This window comes from Carassius gibelio, chromosome B8, assembly GCF_023724105.1.
Source record: "Carassius gibelio isolate Cgi1373 ecotype wild population from Czech Republic chromosome B8, carGib1.2-hapl.c, whole genome shotgun sequence".
Taxonomy (NCBI): Eukaryota; Metazoa; Chordata; class Actinopteri; order Cypriniformes; family Cyprinidae; genus Carassius; species Carassius gibelio.
Window position 1 is genome coordinate 3,524,170 of NC_068403.1, and position 17,530 is coordinate 3,541,699.

General features: G+C 32.9%; 1 protein-coding gene across 2 annotated transcripts in view; it reads right to left on the reverse strand.

Annotated features, from left to right (window-relative positions):
• LOC127963705 (BICD family-like cargo adapter 1) overlaps nt 1-17,530 on the reverse strand; it is a 37,254-nt gene that overhangs the window by 9,655 nt on the left and 10,069 nt on the right. For both annotated transcript variants that reach the window (XR_008154882.1, XM_052563749.1), the window contains exons 3-8: nt 10,609-10,725; nt 5,612-5,758; nt 2,356-2,535; nt 621-839; nt 401-544; nt 181-311 (exon numbers count right to left, since the gene is read on the reverse strand). Coding sequence is in view for 1 of the 2 variants with exons in the window: in XM_052563749.1 (XP_052419709.1) it covers nt 181-311; nt 401-544; nt 621-839; nt 2,356-2,535; nt 5,612-5,758; nt 10,609-10,725 (938 nt within the window). In the remaining variant the exon portion in view is untranslated. The remainder of the gene's footprint in view (nt 1-180; nt 312-400; nt 545-620; nt 840-2,355; nt 2,536-5,611; nt 5,759-10,608; nt 10,726-17,530) is intronic.

Here is a 17,530-nt window from a genome sequence, read left to right on the forward strand (position 1 = left end):
CGGCACCCATTCACTGCAGAGGATGAAGTGATGCAATGCAAAATTTCTCAAAGTCTGATGAGTAAAAACAAACTCATCTACATCTCGGATGGTGAGTACATTTTCAATCAATTTTCATTCTTAAGTGAACTATTCCTTTACGATAAAAGGATATGTACTGTATTTATGTGTGTGTCTTACTTGGCAATGGCTTCATCTCTGTCTCGTATCGCGCTCTGTAACTGTTCGTTGGGCTCGTGTACTTCTGCCATCGCTCTCAATCGCTCGTTCTCCTCTCGTGAAGAAGAAACTTCCACCGAGAGCAGCGCCACCTACAGGATCCAGAGCAGAACCACAGGACAGATGAGTTAATGAATGAAATCAGGTATTTTTTCTAGACATTGAGTGTTAATGTATGTACCTGATTATGGAGCTGTAACACCTCTTCCTGGCTGTCGCGTGTTTTTTCCTGCTCCTGTTCGTACAGTTCTCGAAGCTCTCGCAGCTCCTCGCTCAATTTACGCACCTGCTCCTCCAAAACCTCCTCGTCGCTGCGCCGTGAACCCTGAATGCATGCGAAACACACGTTGAATAATAATAATAATAATGTTCATAGTAAAACTTGCAGATATGATTGTTACCGTAGATTCGTTGCCGTCCAGCAGGTTTTGTGTGAGTCTGCGCAGCTCCAGAAGATTAGCGTGCAAACTCCCCGTCGGGACGTCTTTAGCCGACAGCGTCTCTGAAGACTCGTCCATGGAGGAGTCTGTGGATAAGGCGGAGTCTGTGATGTCATTTCCTCTCAGCTGGGAGCAGATGGACCGCACCTGACAGTAAGCCTCCCACAGCTGCAGCCGGAGCTGAAGAAAAGTGCAAACTGAATGAAATGTTCTCCAGCATTTTAATGCATGTTAGCTGCAATTAAATTAAAATGCATTATAGATTCAGTTTATTTTAAATGCATATAGCTGAACTTTAGAGTGCTTTTCTGGCCCTCTTTATGTAGTAGATTTATATAGTAATTTCTGAATTACTTCTGTTGCCTTTTGTTAAAATGTGTTAAAGTACTGGCATTTATTAAAAAAACTAAAATATATTTGAATGCCATTTTTTTTTAAACATACATGTCATCATGTATTTAAATATATGAATAATTACACAATTGTAATAATGAAGTTGCAATTTAGTACATTTAATATATTGACTTTCACTGTAATATTAAATAAAACACTATACAGTTGGTAAAATTATAATCAAGTACTTTATATGTTCATTAGTATGGTTATTCACATCAAAAGTGTACTTTTTGAAAGATTAAAAAATGTAACACTGAGATATAATGATTTATAATTACCTTTAAAGTGAAACGTTTAATTTTACATGATTACAATTTGTACTTTATAAAACTTAAGTGTGAAAAAGTCATGTGTCTTTCTTTAAGTACACTTAATTGGCCTTTTATTTCATTAATATTTTGATATAACATAAGAAATGTACTTTTACATGTGCACATTCAATACAATTAAGCACCCTTCTTCTTCACAAGGGTTTTTCTGTGCAGTTTGTCCTACATGTGAATGATTCCTCAAATTCTGTGGCTTGATCACATTTGACATTTTTACAGAAAGCACGCCACAGAGTTTCAGTGCATTTCGATTCAATGCATTTTTGTGATTGCAGCTTTTAAAGATCCTTTTACAGGCATTTGCTCATGCAAAATGCAATTTCTAGTCTATGGAATATATTTGGCATTGGTTATCCATGTTAAAATATTTTTAAACATGCTCTACTGTTCAAAACATTAAGGTTAGTAAGATTTTTGGAATGCTTTTGAAAGAAGTTTTTTATGCTCACTAAAGTTGAATTAATTTGTTAAAAAATACAGGACAAATTATAATATTTTGAATTAATTTGTTAAAAAATACAGGACAAATTATAATATTTTGAAATATCATTACAATTCCAAATAAATATTTTTCATATGAATATATTTTAAAATATAATGACGCAATTCTGTATTTTCAGCATCATTCCTCCAGTCGTCAGTGTCACACAATCCTTCAGAAATCATGATAATATGCTGATTTGCTGCTCAAAAAACATTTCTGATTATTATCAATGTTGAAAACAGTTGTGCTGCTGCATACTTCTGTGGAAACTGACACATTTTATTTTTCAGGATTCTTTGATTTAAGGAGAGTTCTAAAGAACAGCATTTACTTGAAATAGAATCTTTTGTAACATTTGTAACATTTTTGTGTAGAATAATCACCAGACGATCAGTGAACGGAACGTGCTCTCTATGATTTGAACTAAAAGTTACTCCATAAGCAATCAATGTCAGTCAGACCCAGTGGGCGTTCAAGGCTGATGTACCTGCTCTCTCTCCTGCTCCAGCTCCTCCTGCTCCATGCTCTGCTCGATCTCACAGAGGATGCTGTGTGGGTTCGGACTGAAGCCCTGTAGACTGCGTTCCTCCGTCAGCTCCTCCAGACGAGCGCTCAGCTGCCTGTGAGACACACGCACTTCCTGCAGCTCCAGCTGACTCTGGCGAAGCTGAAGCAAACACACGAGAGTCAGAAAACACTCAGAGAGAGCACACTGGGTATAAAAACCACCCGCTCGAACCTAGAGATGTTTAGTTCGCTCACTCCTGAGAAATAAATGAGCTGAGCGCGACTCGTCTGTCAGTGTATATGATGCGTCATGGTAAGGAAGTGAGTGCACACAATGTCATTGTGTAAATATGCTATTCTCGGGCATTTTTTTGTCACCTATGATTCATTTATTCCTCAACCACAAGTGTCTGATTATAGAAATAAATCAGTTTTTATAATGTTGTGATTCATCTCAGAGCTCAGTATTCACCGTTGTGCTTTATTAGACCGTCTATGATGCTAAATTAATCTCTTTTTACATACATGGTATCTGCGGTTGTTTATGATGAGAGAATTTGCGATTAAAACTCTGATGTCTAATGACTAATCTACATGCCTCTGATTGGCCTTTGCCAAATAGAAAGATGTGATTGGTTGTTATTCTCAGTGCTTCAAATAACAACATGTAAAAAGAAATCTGATGCAATGTGTGCAGATTTAAATGTAATGACGCTTTTCACATTAACATTTAATTTTAATCTATATACTTTTTTTTTTTTTTTTCAAAACCCCTGTTAATTCCTTACTCTGGTGCACAATATATTTTTTTTCCAAAGCTGCAACTAAAAAATTATTGGAGAATGTATTATAAGAAGAATTATTTTTTCTTCTTTTTTTTTAACTAAAAATAATAATTGCATTTAATTAAATATGTTGCTTGTCTTTTCTTTGTACTTATTTATTAAATTAAACCGCACTTTCTCAGTGATTTCTGAGTGATTTCTCATGTTATTGAACATCAAACAGTTTTGTGGTATTCATTTTTTAGAGGTAGATATATTTTAATGGAGAATTAAATGAATTTGGTGCTTTCTAAAGAACAGTATGTTCTGAAAATCTTCAACTGATGAAAAAAGAAAGAAAAGAAAAGGAGAACTGGAGGCCATCCAGTAAAACAGGAATAAGAGTGAATCAAAGAATCCAAACACTGTTTCTCTAACAAAACAATGGACTGCTAATCTCTAATAACACTGAAGTAAATGGAGAAAGAAGAGGAATGACCACTGTGGAATCACTTTTTTTCATTCGTTTTCTTTCCTCACTCAGTTTGGACTGCAGCTTTTATCTGCTGAGTTTTCAATGGTTTCCTTTCATTCCCTTTCAACAGTTTCAGGTACATACTGTTCAGCTGGTTTAATACCTTTTTATAATGTATGAATGGATGTACCTGCTAGAATTAACCTAAAAATAAAAAAGGCAATTAAAAAAAAAATATATATATATTTTGCTAAAAGACAAAAGAAGCCTATTTTTAGGACCATAAGGATTTTTTAACATCCTTTAGCATTATTTCATGTAGTTCATATTAATTAAAGTAATTTATTTACAGCATTTTGGTCATTTTATTTAAAAAATAAAATGACAGCATTTTGAAAATAACTAGAATTACAAAAACAAAAAACTAAAAAACAATTAAAATATCTGGCTGAATTACAGTAATTAGATTTTGAGGAGAATTGTCTTAAAAATAATGTCAATTACAGATGTATTAATGCTATTTAAATCGGCTTTATTTAGTTAACGTCTTATTTGTTTCTGCATGTTCAAGTTCTTAAAAGATTTCATATGATTAACCCAAAGTGAATCAAGATGCACCGCAAACTTTTATAAAATATTTTTTGTTTAATATAGGGGAAAATGTATACATAAATAATAAATCACTCAATTTGGTCATAATATATTTCATAAATACATTTAGGATAAACCTTATAAACCCTAATATTTTAACTATGTATATATATATATATATATATATATATATATATATATATATATATATATATATATATGAGTGTGTGTGTGTGTGTGTGTGTGTGGGTCAAAGCCGTTAAGATGTCCGCATCAAAAGAAATTTACAAAAGTGATTTTATGTCCATAAACGCATTAAATGCAAGTAAAGTGTGTCAAATAAGTTTTTGAAGAATAAAATGTAAAAATTTGGTTGAAGTAATGTTCCATTGCCATTCAGTGCAACACTTACAGTTATGTAAAAATCAAAACAAAGCATGTTCTGACATGTACATATTAAAATATATAAAATAATAAGTGAGTATGTCAAATCTTACTGGGTTTTAAATTAGTAAAATATACTTACTGATAAATGGGCAAAACTTAGGATAGTGGCAAAAAAGTAAAATAAAAACTAATTAGTATTTGGGGTGAAAGTGTATATATATATATATATATATATATATATATATATATATATATATATATATATATTATACATTTTCCACTGATTCACAGATGTCATTCAGTGTAACAATCTTGTCAGGCATATTTACAAAACAAACAAACAAAAAAAAAATCATTTTATAACAAAAAAAAAAAAAAAAAAAAAAATATATATATATATATATATATATATATATATATATATATATTTTTTTTTTTTATTTTTTTTTTTTTTTTTTTATAAACTGATTTTTTTGTTTGTTTTTGTTTTGTAAATATGCCTGACAAGATTGTTACACTGAATGACATCTGTGAATCAGTGGAAAATGTATAATATATATATTTTGCTCGGAAAAACAAAAACAAAAATGCAATTACATGAAACTGTTTCTTTTTAAAGAGACAATATTTTAAAGCAGTATTGTTCTGTCTTTGCATATATACATGTATATATGTGTGTGTGTGTGTGTGTGTGTGAGTATATATACACACACATATACATACTGTACATACATAGGTAGTATAAGTAAAAATGACTGAAAATATATTTCTGTGAATATATAAAAAAAAAAAATCAAAAAATGTGTTGTTATTGTTTTTGTTATTGTTATTGTTTTTTCATGTCTTCGTGTCATGTTTTCCCCTTCATGTCTGAAGCATAAATATTTTATGTTATCTATGGCATGAATACATATTAATTTCCAATACATATACAGTACAGTTTTCCTTCCCATGCAACAAGACAAAAGTACTCCTTAATCAGATGTGTGCGTTTGTGTTGCAGCGTGACGGCGTCTCACCTGAAGGTCCTTCTGGTGACACTGTTTCTCCAGCACCAGCGATCGCTCTCTCAGCTCGTCCACCGTGTGCTGGAGCTGCTCGTTCTCCTCCAGCATGGCCTTCACACGCCGCTCCAGTTCCTGCTTACGCTCTGACAACATCTTTATCTGCGCAACGAGAGCGAGAAGAACACCAGGTTACTGACATCAGCATTATACAGCTTTAGTCTCTGATTCAGACCAAAACATCTGCAAACGCTACAAATGAACCGTTATCGGGTTTTCAGTAAAAACTCAAGTGTGGTTTAGTGGATGAGTGTAATATCTCCTGTAGTTGTGGGAATGTGGTGTAACCAGGCATCGGTAGGGAGTCACTAACTCCTCCATAATCAGGAATGTGCTCTTGATAACAGAAACGTATTAAAACTACCCCTAGAAAATGCTTTTGCTCAGAGGTTGCCCTTTCACAGTTTAGAAAATCTGATGAGTTCTCAGTTGTTTTCTTTAACAAACACGTTTTGTACACGCTTTAAAGGAATAGTTCACCCCAAAATGACAATTTGCTAAACATTATTCATTCTCAGGACGTCCAAGATGTAGGTTTGGATTACATCACTTGCTCATCGATGGATGCTCTGCAGTGGATGGGTGCCGTCAGAATGAGAGTCCAAACATCTGATAAAAACATCACAATAATCCACACCACTCCAGTCCATCAGTAAACATCTTGAAAAGACAAACGCTGTGTGTTTGTACGTGAAACAGATCCATCATGAAAACTTTTTAAACCTATAATTTCCAGCTAAAATATGAGTCCATTATCCATAATAACGCTTCCTCCAGTGAAAAAGTATGTCTCGTCTGAAAAATCTGCACAGATCAAGCAATGTTTACAAGCATAAACAGCTCTAAACAAATATATTGATGTGAGAGAAGAATAAGAGATGGCTTTTCATTGGAGGAAGTGTTATTATGAATTATGGACTCCTGTTTAGCCGGAAGAAATGGTGAGAAGTTAAATGATGGATTTGTTACTTACAAACACAGAGATTTTGTTTCACAAGACATAAACTGATGGACTAGAGCGGTGTGCATTCTCATTCTGACGGCACCCATTCATTGCAGAGCATCCATTGATGAGCAAGTGATACAATGCTACATTTCTCCAAATCTGATGAAGAAATTAACTCATCTACATCTTGAGGGGTGAGCATTTGTTTGAGCTTTTCCTTTAAGTATCAGCATCATCGCGAATGCTTCTCAAAAATTTCTTGGAGACATTAAAATCAGTTTTTAAAATGAGTTCTCACCCTCATGTTTTGACCTAGATCTGTTAACCTAGTTCACCAGCGCTTGAGGGACTCTCTGTGATTAACCCTATAGTGCACCTTCCTTCAGAACCACCGGACGTTTACCGTATATGTCTGCTTCTCTTGAAATGTTCATTTTAATATGGCATCACTGGTATATTTATTTCCCTGTCAGCTCAGAATCATCATGGATTGGAATAGACTCCTGTTTCTCTCTGTTTGGCACTGACTGCAGTTTCGGGAACACCCAGACATTGCAGCATTTGCTCTTAAAATAGAACAGAATAGAAAGTTTTCCCCGCTCAATTACAGCTCTAGTACACACTCCACATGGGAGTCTCGCTGCCGAAGCACCTGTACATCTACATCTAGCTGCTATTTTCAGCTTTGAGTTCTCTCCCATTCATTCTTCTGTCAGACACCTGTCTTTGCTTCTTTATACAGTATGTGGTCAGCTGCAGGGTCGGACATTAACAGTGGCTTGAGGCAAAAATGCCAGCAAAATGAACAAAAATGCACTCCAAATGATAGATTCTAGGGGAAAAATTGCTCCTGCACTATTGAACTAAACTGATTATTTATATTACGGTTATATTATGGTTACATTACGATCTGCTCATGTAGCATCCAGGTTTATTATAGTAAACTAAAATTATAGCATATATATATATATATATATATATATATATATATATATATATACAGTATATATATATATATATATATATATATATATATATATATATATATATATATATACAGTATATATATATATATATATATATATATATATATATATATATATATTTAGTTTTAGTTTAATTTAGTTTAACTTAATATAACTAAAACTAAAAATACAAAACTAAAATTAAAATAAATATATAGTTAATTATAATTTTATAATTAATTATTTTCAAATTATTAATTATTTGTATCGGCATACAGTACATGAAATACATAAAAACTTTAATAAATGACAAAAGCACAACAAAATTACTAAAATTAAATTCAAATGAAAACTAAAAAATATGTAACAAAATCTCAAACTGAAATATAATTTTTGGACATATATAAAATAAACAAAAACTACTAAAAATGACAAAAAAAACTACCAAAATTAACTGAAATTCAATTATAATAATGCACGCCAACCATTTAATTGTATTGAATACATTTTATGTAGGTTATTTAATAATCTTTACACAGTTGATGTGTGATTACATTTCTACGACTTTCAAGCAGCATTAAACAGCTTGTGTAAATATACAAAAATGGCACGTCAGATGGCTTCTGCTGATGTTTATACATTATACTCGGGGAAAAAAGGCTCAAATCTATTTCAAATATATGTTGTGTACACTGTAAAAATGGAAATATATTTTTCAATATCATCTCCAAATGCCAGAATGTATTCCAAAATATACTTTGATGAGGGAGAGACACATTTCCAATCTTATAAAACATTACAGGTGAATGCAATATTTTACAATTCGACGATATAAATATATCTAGATTAGAAATCGATGAAAAATACTAAAACTTATCGAAAACATATGTATTTAAAAATATACATTAGCAATATATTTTGACAATTTTACATATTTTGAAATGTATAAAAAAATATTTGTGAAAATATTTCATTTTTGTGTTATGATTTTTCAGCAAAAACATATAGAAATATATTTAATTTCAATTTAATTAGAAAAATGGAAAACGGTGCTGTTTGTGTATAGGCCTGTACAGTGTTGATTAATTGCTACTGTGCTTCAAATAATACCATCATTTTAATGTCCAAATCTATGGTAAATTGTCATAGAACAGAGATCATGTGCTTTATCTGAGCTACATGGCTATATATCATAATCCGTCATGCCATTATATCACAACACTTATTTTCCAGTGCTCTGTGGTGAGATTAGGTGTTGAAACATGCAAGAACAGTGGATTTCTCCTTCAGTCGCATGATGGAGAGCGTTTGATCAGTATTTGTGAATTGATGGGGCTGAATGTTGTTGAATTCTCAGTATCTCTGACATCTCTCATATGTTTCAGGATCAGCAGTGTGTCAGAGAGCAGATGGCAGAAGTCAGCACGTTAGCGTTAAGATTGCTTTTAAGAGTGGAAGGTTGGAGTTTCTCTTTCAAACATATCTGGCTAAGACTGAAAGGAGTCCGCGTTTGCAAAAGTCATGTTAGGTCCTGAACTGAATTTATGTAGTCATACCGTATTAGAAGAAGAAATCCACCTTTATATATGCACATTTTACAAAATATAATAAAATACAGTTGTGAAATGTCCAATGAAAACATGCAAAACAAAACCAGATACATTAGTCATGCAGTAGATGTGGAGAGTATTGTTTTTTTTTTGTTTTTTTTTTGGGTACATATATATATATATATATATATATATATATATACATATAATCGGTCTATAATTATTTTTTTATTCAATATCCTTTTTCTCCCGAAATCTACTGGAATGTTTATCGACATGTGGGCTCTTATAATATAAAGCCGATATTAAGATATTTTCTATAAAAAATAAAATAAATAAATGTATTTGTGCTATAAATAAATAAATAAATAAATAAATGAAAATCTGCCAGTGGGGTAAGAAACATAAATCTAAGGGAAAATAATATTTCTTTTACTTGATTTAAGCAAAAACTCACTTAATTGTGATGAATTTTTTTTGTCAAGCAAATGTATCTTGATTTTCAGAATGTTTAGAAATTAAAAATTACTGAGTAAGATTTTTTTATTTTATTATTTTTATTTTTTTTTACATATTTTTTTTTTTTTTTGCAGTTTACATCACAGATATCTATTATATTTAATCAGATTAAACTGTTTTAATCAATACACTTCCCTACTTTCTGACATTATACATTTATAACTAATATTTCTCTAGTCATTTTGGATAAATGCCAACACTAAATTTGCACACACACACACACACACACACACAAAATCGTAAGAAGCTTTGTTGCTTAAAACAAAATAAAAAAGTAACTCAAAATAAAATAAAAAAAACATACAAAGCTAAAATAACTAAAATAAAGATGAATAAAAAATACAGAGACATTACAACAAAAAAAAAAGGACATTATTAAAATATGTACTCAAATTAAAATCATAATGGAAAATAAAATAAAAAAATATTAGAAATATTATGCATATGTATATGATTTTATTCTAGTTAGTTTGAGTCAATACTCAAGTAACAGTAGCAGGTCACTCTGTTTTGTTAATCTACAGATTTTTCCGTGGATTGTGTTGACTGAGATTTGAAGGAAGCTTTGTTTTGAGATTGTTCTTGTGAAAGACCAGCGTCACGAGCGTGTCCAGAGATGACGGCCTGTGAAACTCACGCTGTCACGGCCAGGAGCCAATTACACGACCGTCTTTCACTGATGAGTTCCTGAAGTGGCCCACATTCACTTTGTGCAGTTGTTTTGATGCTCAGACGTGACATAAAGCCATGGGGATATGATCGCACAATGAGATCATCACATCACAAAACCAACATGCAGAAAAGAGGAAGCGCTTCATGAGCACTTACTTCAAGCCCTTGCTGTTTAGTGCAGGAAACAAATCATAATTTGAGGAAGGAAACGGAGGAGAGCAGATTTTGAAATATATATATATATATCTTGTTGTCATGACTAATTGCATATAAAAGAATCCACATCCCATAATGCCTCACCTCGGCTTGTAGGGTCTCAAGGCGTGTCATGTGCTGGTTGGTGGAGATGCTTTTCTCCTTGAAATCATCCCGTAAAGAATGGACCTGAGTAGACAACTGTTTCTCCACCTCAGCAGCCTGTGAACACAAACACAGACACATTTATATCATTTATATCAGGTCCTTACAGATATTTAGTCTATACAGGATACTTCATGCAGTTTGTTCAGTGTATAGTATGCAGATGGTCTGTCTGAATGGAGCACTGTTTGTCTGCTACATTATTATTATTATTATAAAAAAATTTATTAGATACTGAACTGATTCTATAGTCATTTTTGAGCTATTCATTCATTCATTCATTCATTCATTTAATTTTTTATTTAAACAAACAAACTTCCTTCACAAGCTACACAGCTGATAATATGGTTGTTCTTCCAGTCACTGGATTTATTTATTTATTTTCATTTATTTATTTTTATTGTATTTAATTATGTATTTACAAGTTTCAAAATCAAGTTTACAGACAGATAGTATAAATTAGGTGTTTTCAAAGCCACTAGATTTGACATGTAGTTTTATTTTAGACCATTTTTATTCTTGGGATTTTACTATTTAGCTATTATATTTTATACTTTATTATTTTACACAATTTAATAACTGGCAGCTGATACTCTGAGCATTTTAATTCTTCAGATTTAACTATTTATATATATATATATATATATATATATGTGTGTGTGTGTGTGTGTGTGTGTGTGTGTGTGTGTGTGTGTGTGTGTGTGTGTGTGTGTGTCGCTTTGGATAAAAGCGTCTGCTAAATGCATAAATATATATAAATATAATAAATAGATAAAAAGTAAAAAAAATAAAGATTTTTTACTTTTTTATTAAATATTTATTTCATTAAATGTGTTTATTTTTTTTTACATTTTATTATACTTTTACAGAATCAGGTTTACGAGTTACTATGAAAGTTTTCAGTCACTTGATTTAACTGTAATTTTATTTTTATATTTTGTTTTGACAAAATCAGTTTTTCAAGGTACTCAGTTGAGACTAAGGGTGTTTTTAAAGAAATAAGTAGCATTAGACCGTGTAGATATTCCACTGTTTTCTGTCTGTAAAATAATTAAGCTAGTTTTAGACAGCAAAACCTAACTGCTTCATACTAGCTGTTTCATGAATCGAGCTGATCTGTAACCTTTTGACTTCATAATGTTACTGTAGCAAAAAAAAAAAAAAGTTTAGCACCTCTATCACTGTGAGAAGTTAGTGGTATTTCAGTTTCTTTTTAAATGGCATTCAATGATGCACAAATGCATTTGAAACACTCACGTGAAGATATGATTTATCACGTTATTATGATTTCACACATAAATGTATTTAAAGAGAGGTGAAGCCTGTTGCTGCCCCAATAATCTATCAGCGTGAGTCATTTTACAGAGAAGTCAGAGAAATTCCACCGACCCACAAACACACACACACACACACACACACACATGCTCATTGATCACACTTGGCATTTCGGAGCGTCTGTAGAACGTTCCAGCAGAGATCCTTGTGTTTTTCCGAGCCGATTGGACGGCTGGGATCAGGCCACTGCAGCTGTGAGAAACACTCATTACCATCAGCCAGACTGCAGACGCTACACTGACTCGCATCATCTGTGACTGTCGCCATGGAGACCACAGAATCTTCGTGTTCAACGTGACGTAGGAAAGCAACAATGAAACTCACAACCTCTTCAACTAGCTGTTGCTACAGAAACCATCTGAACGTGTTTTATCTGAATTTCTATAAGATAATGCAACAGGACTGTAACTATAACCTATGACTGAAAAAAAAAATTAGCTATCTTTACAAGTTTAGTGATTTTATTTATTTATCAATTTTTTAATTTATTTTTTTCATAGCTAACAAAATGTATTTAAGAATATTTTTCTAACATTCCCATTAAGTTATAAAAATGTTATTTCTGAATGTTTTTTTTTAAATGTTCATGCATCCAGGTTTAAAAATGTAATTCTTTATAAGAATGTTAAGGGAACATTCCATGTTATCATTTTTATGTTCTGTTTCTGAACATTCTGAAAAAACATTGTTTTTTCCAAAAAAAAAAAAAAATACATAAATGATTTATAATATTTTTTTGCTTACGTTTTGCGAACATTATTAAAAGGGAACACTTTAGAACAATGTTCCATTTTCTAACTATATTTAATTAATACACTAACATTAACTAGCAACGAGCAATGCAATTGTTACAGTAATTATTAATCTTTATTTACATCAGTTAATAAAAATACAGCTGTTCATTGCTCGTCCATGTTAGCTCAGGACCATTAAATAACATTAATAGATACAACTTTTAATAATGTATTACTGTAGTAATTAAGATTAATAAATGCTTTAGGAGTATTTTTCATTGTTAGTTTAAGTCAACTAATGTAGTCAACTGATGTTAACAAATAGGAACTTATCATAAAGCATAACTTTGAACAAACATTCTTATTAACATTACTGTAACATTTGTTCATAATCTTAAATGAAATTCGCCAGAACAGTTTGAGAACATTCTGCCTTGCGTTTAACTGAGAGAAAAGTGATTTTTCAGAGTTTGCTCTTTCATAGTTATGTTTTTAAGTTTTTCATTTGGGAGGACTACAGTAAAAATGGACACAAATGAGTCAACAGTTGTCAGTTACACAAATATTGAATAAATATAGTTTTATTATTTTATCTCTACAAGGTTAGTGATTTGATTTTTTTTTACGCTTTCCAGCTAACTATTTTTTTTATTATCTTTTTATATAAATGTGAAGGGAAATATTCCATTTTATATATTTTTTTCTGTCTATGATAATATTATAGTGATTCTACTTTTAAATATTCTGTGAATGTTACATTTGAAAAATTCAAACATTCCATGAATAATGTATAAACTACGGAACCCTGCACAGGACAATTGTGCACACGATTTACTAATTTGTTCCCTCAAATTATTAAAACGTGCACACGATTACTATTACGTTCCCTCGGTTTGAAATAGTAATGAAATAGTAAATCGAGGGAACACATTAGTATTCGTGTGCACGTTTTAGAACATCGAGGGAATGATTTAGTAAATCGTGCACATGATTTAGCCTACTATTTTTTCCTGCATGTCATGTGCGGGGCTCCGTAATAAACAATGTTTTGAGAACATTATTAAAAACCAAATTACATTTGTTCATAACCTTGCTAGAACATTCTGAGAATGTTCCCTGTTGCATTTAACTGCGATTAAATTAATTGCTCAGAGTTTGCTCTTTCATAGTTTAAGAGACTAAACTCAGTTCTCAGTTTTATTTTACTTAAGATTTTCCTTTTATTTTATTTATTTTTTAACATAAGCAAATGATGCAATAGTTCTCATAAAATGTGTGAATATAGAGTTAAAAATGAATGTACAGCAGATCAGAGCATCTGGAAGAAGTTTACGAGAAATGTTTGCGTCTGATTTTTGATCGCAAACTGGTATCTGGAAAAAGTATTTTCCCAAGAAGCGACGGATTTAATCAAACATCTCTAGTGAATCCTAATTGTGATTTTCTTTCCCACAGGATCTAACATCATTCATGACGGCATTGAAAGCTGAAGCGTAATTACATCTGCATTACCTTCACGAATGATACTAATCATAAAGCCATTAGTCATTTTGGTGGCTGTCCACTCAACAGTGTCATTTCAGCGTGAATCGTGTCTGAATGTGGGCGGGAGAGAAGAAGGGAAGCTCTCGTGGCTCACGTGGAGCATTGTGTTGGATCGGTGAGGTTGTGTGTTCATTTATGATCCTGCTTTCAAACAAAGAAACCACTTATTACGGTTAGATAGTTACAGAATTTCAAACGCAGCTTCACAATGTCTCTGCACTTTATTAGTTATAGGTTCCATCACAGAACATTGTGTGTGTGGCGGGGGGGATTGAACATAACATTTGGGGTTGCCATAGAGATATGTGGGAATAGTGACTGGTGGTGATGATTTCCCTTAGTCATACTGTCAGAGGAGGAAACCTGTGACATTTCTGCAGCATAAACTGAAGACACTCAGATGAAATGTCAGATTGCTGGACAGTCCACACAGCAAATCACAAAATAAAGCAATGAACTACATTTAAAGAGTGAGGAAAGGGTTAAAAATGCTTTTCAGTAACCCCAGCAAAAGCAATACGATAAACCACAATAGGAATGTGATCAAAGTGCTAACATTCATTTTACATTAACCGCAAACTGATCACTTTCAGATGCACACCTCACTAGTGGGGTCGGTTTGCAGTTGGCTCTTTTTCAACGTTTTAAGTCAAGGTAAACCGTATAACTGTCTTTCATAAATGTCATACTGTCAACAGCCTTACCTGTTTAATCATAACAACATAATGAGCAGCAGAAAATAATACACCTGCTCATACGTGTACTCATGCTGCATTGCAATGCATTCAGCTGTATTGCCCATGCACAATGTAGCTAATAGTAGGACCCTCTTTTTTTAAATGTACTATTTGTGTATTCATTTGGGCTTGCAGCAATTATAGTACTTTCATGGCATGTAGCAGCAGTATCATAGAATTCAGATTGTGTTATTAGCGGTAATAGCAGCATGCATTTCAAATCAAGTCAAATTATTACTGTTGTTTATAGCAACAGCAGCAGAGAGTATTTGGCTGCATGAAATTTCAGTGATAAGACATGGGGTTAGTAACTATTAAAAATTTGGCTCATAATACTTCGTTTATTAAACGGGGCATACAGAGATTTTGTGAACTCTTCAAAGCCAAATAGGCATTATTTGTTTGCTTTTCATTGTTTGATATGACGGTTATAGTACTTTCATGCAGCTTTAGCAACAGTATGCATAGCTATTCAGATCGCAATATTTACATAATTTAATATCATTTTTTATCCCTGTTTAAATCTAGATCTCTTTGGCCAGGCATTCAAACAATGCATCTCATAGTCTTGTACTGCAGTTATTTCTGATCAAATGCACATCATTTTTCTTCAGCTTGGGTTAAACAAATCAATTTTGCTTGGTTGGAACAGCAGCTATGCTAATTATGTTTCTATTTGTTTCTATGTTTTTGCCACAGGATGTAACTAGGATTTAGCTCAAGCTTCATTCTGGATCCAGAACACCCGAGAAGAGATGGACCTCAGATGATGCTAACCCTGAAACAATACAGAACTAACAAATTCTGCTTTAAGTTTGATTGCATCACATAATAATTGCTTTTAATAGTGTTTATCGTCTGTTTGATTTCGTCTATAATTTATTTTTCTGTACATTTCTGCCATATGTACATTAACTGAGCTATTGTAGAGTTGTCATGATTGAAATATATTGTTCAGTCATGAAACTCTAGATACTGCAGGCTGATGGGTTGTTAATGTAACTGATGATATTCAGAGTTAAACGACTTGGCACAAGCTTAATGGTTCGCTGAGCTTACTGCCTTGCATTCATATGGCTGGCTTGCATTCACTTGAGATTCCTGCAGCATTCCTCCACCTAACCCAGCTCCACCTGTATAGATCTGCTATGGGTTATTTTAGATGTTATTTGTGCAGCAGCAGCATGTCTTAAATGCTCATGGCACCATATCGCCATATGCATTGGCTGTAGCAAGTTCCTGTACTTGCTTGCTGCAACAGCAGCAACAAAAATCAACAGCAGCAGCAATTCAGCAGCAACGTAGCAGATCTATTCTGCCAAGGCCAGATACATTAACATTGTCAAATCTATCAAGATGCTAATATCTTCAGAGAGTTGTCATGATTGAAATAACCTTTTCACACCAGACAGGAAGAAACCACCTAGCAATCACCAAGAACATCCCAGCAACTGCATAGTAATACTCTTTTACACAAAGAACCACTTGAAACCTCTTAGTAAACCTCCAAGCACACCCTTATTTAAGATGCAAGATTTTTTTTATTAAAACAACAGCTGCTTTCAGCCTGTCAACACGATGAAAACATGAAATATCAGACATACAGCAGTAGTTCTTTACAGATTTTATATTTGAATGCCTTTCTATGTAAACATGGATGTGTTTGACTGTTACACTCGCATCTCTTGCAGAATGAAATGGCATTTTAAAAATGCAGAGCTCAAGTTAAAGGTACAATTTGATATCTGCAGTAAAATATCCAAAAACCACTAGGCTAGTGTTATATATTTTGTCCAGCTGATTATTAACAATATCTCTAATTTTTCAACTACTTGTAAATCATGAGAAAATTCCCATTTTAAACAGTGACACAGGGCAGTGCAGTCGTCTGTCAATGACGTTAGTTACCCTTTGTGACCGTCTTTACTGACGTAGAAACCATGTGACTACAGTGTCATGGACAAATGCGGAAGTAGCTTTGCGACAAACTTCAACTAGAAAGAGATGCCGATCTCGCTTGTGTTTTACTCGACAGGTGAGTTGTTTTGATTCGTATCTTTACAGAAAACATATGCTATTATAACGATCAACAAGATTAGTATTATGGGGCATACACGCCAAACGGGGGAATCGCATCTAGAGCCACGTGAGGGCGCGTCTGATTCATAGTCTGATCGCATCTTTGCATTGACTTTGTATGTAATCTACTCGCGCAAATTGTTGAACTCACGTTAAATCTATGATTTATCTTTCCGTCTGATTGATGGCTGTCAGCGGTTGGGTAGAAGACAACAAATCCCATCATTCCACGCTCCTTCTTAGCGTCATCACACGATTGTTATTGTTTTATAGTGCGCCCTCTAGTGGCACGTCCTAGTCAAGTCAAGTCACCTTTATTTATAAAGCGCTTTAAACAAAATACATTGTGTCAAAGCAACTGAACAACATTCATTAGGAAAACAATAATGTCAATGTGTCAATAATGCAAAATGATAGTTAAAGGTAATTCAT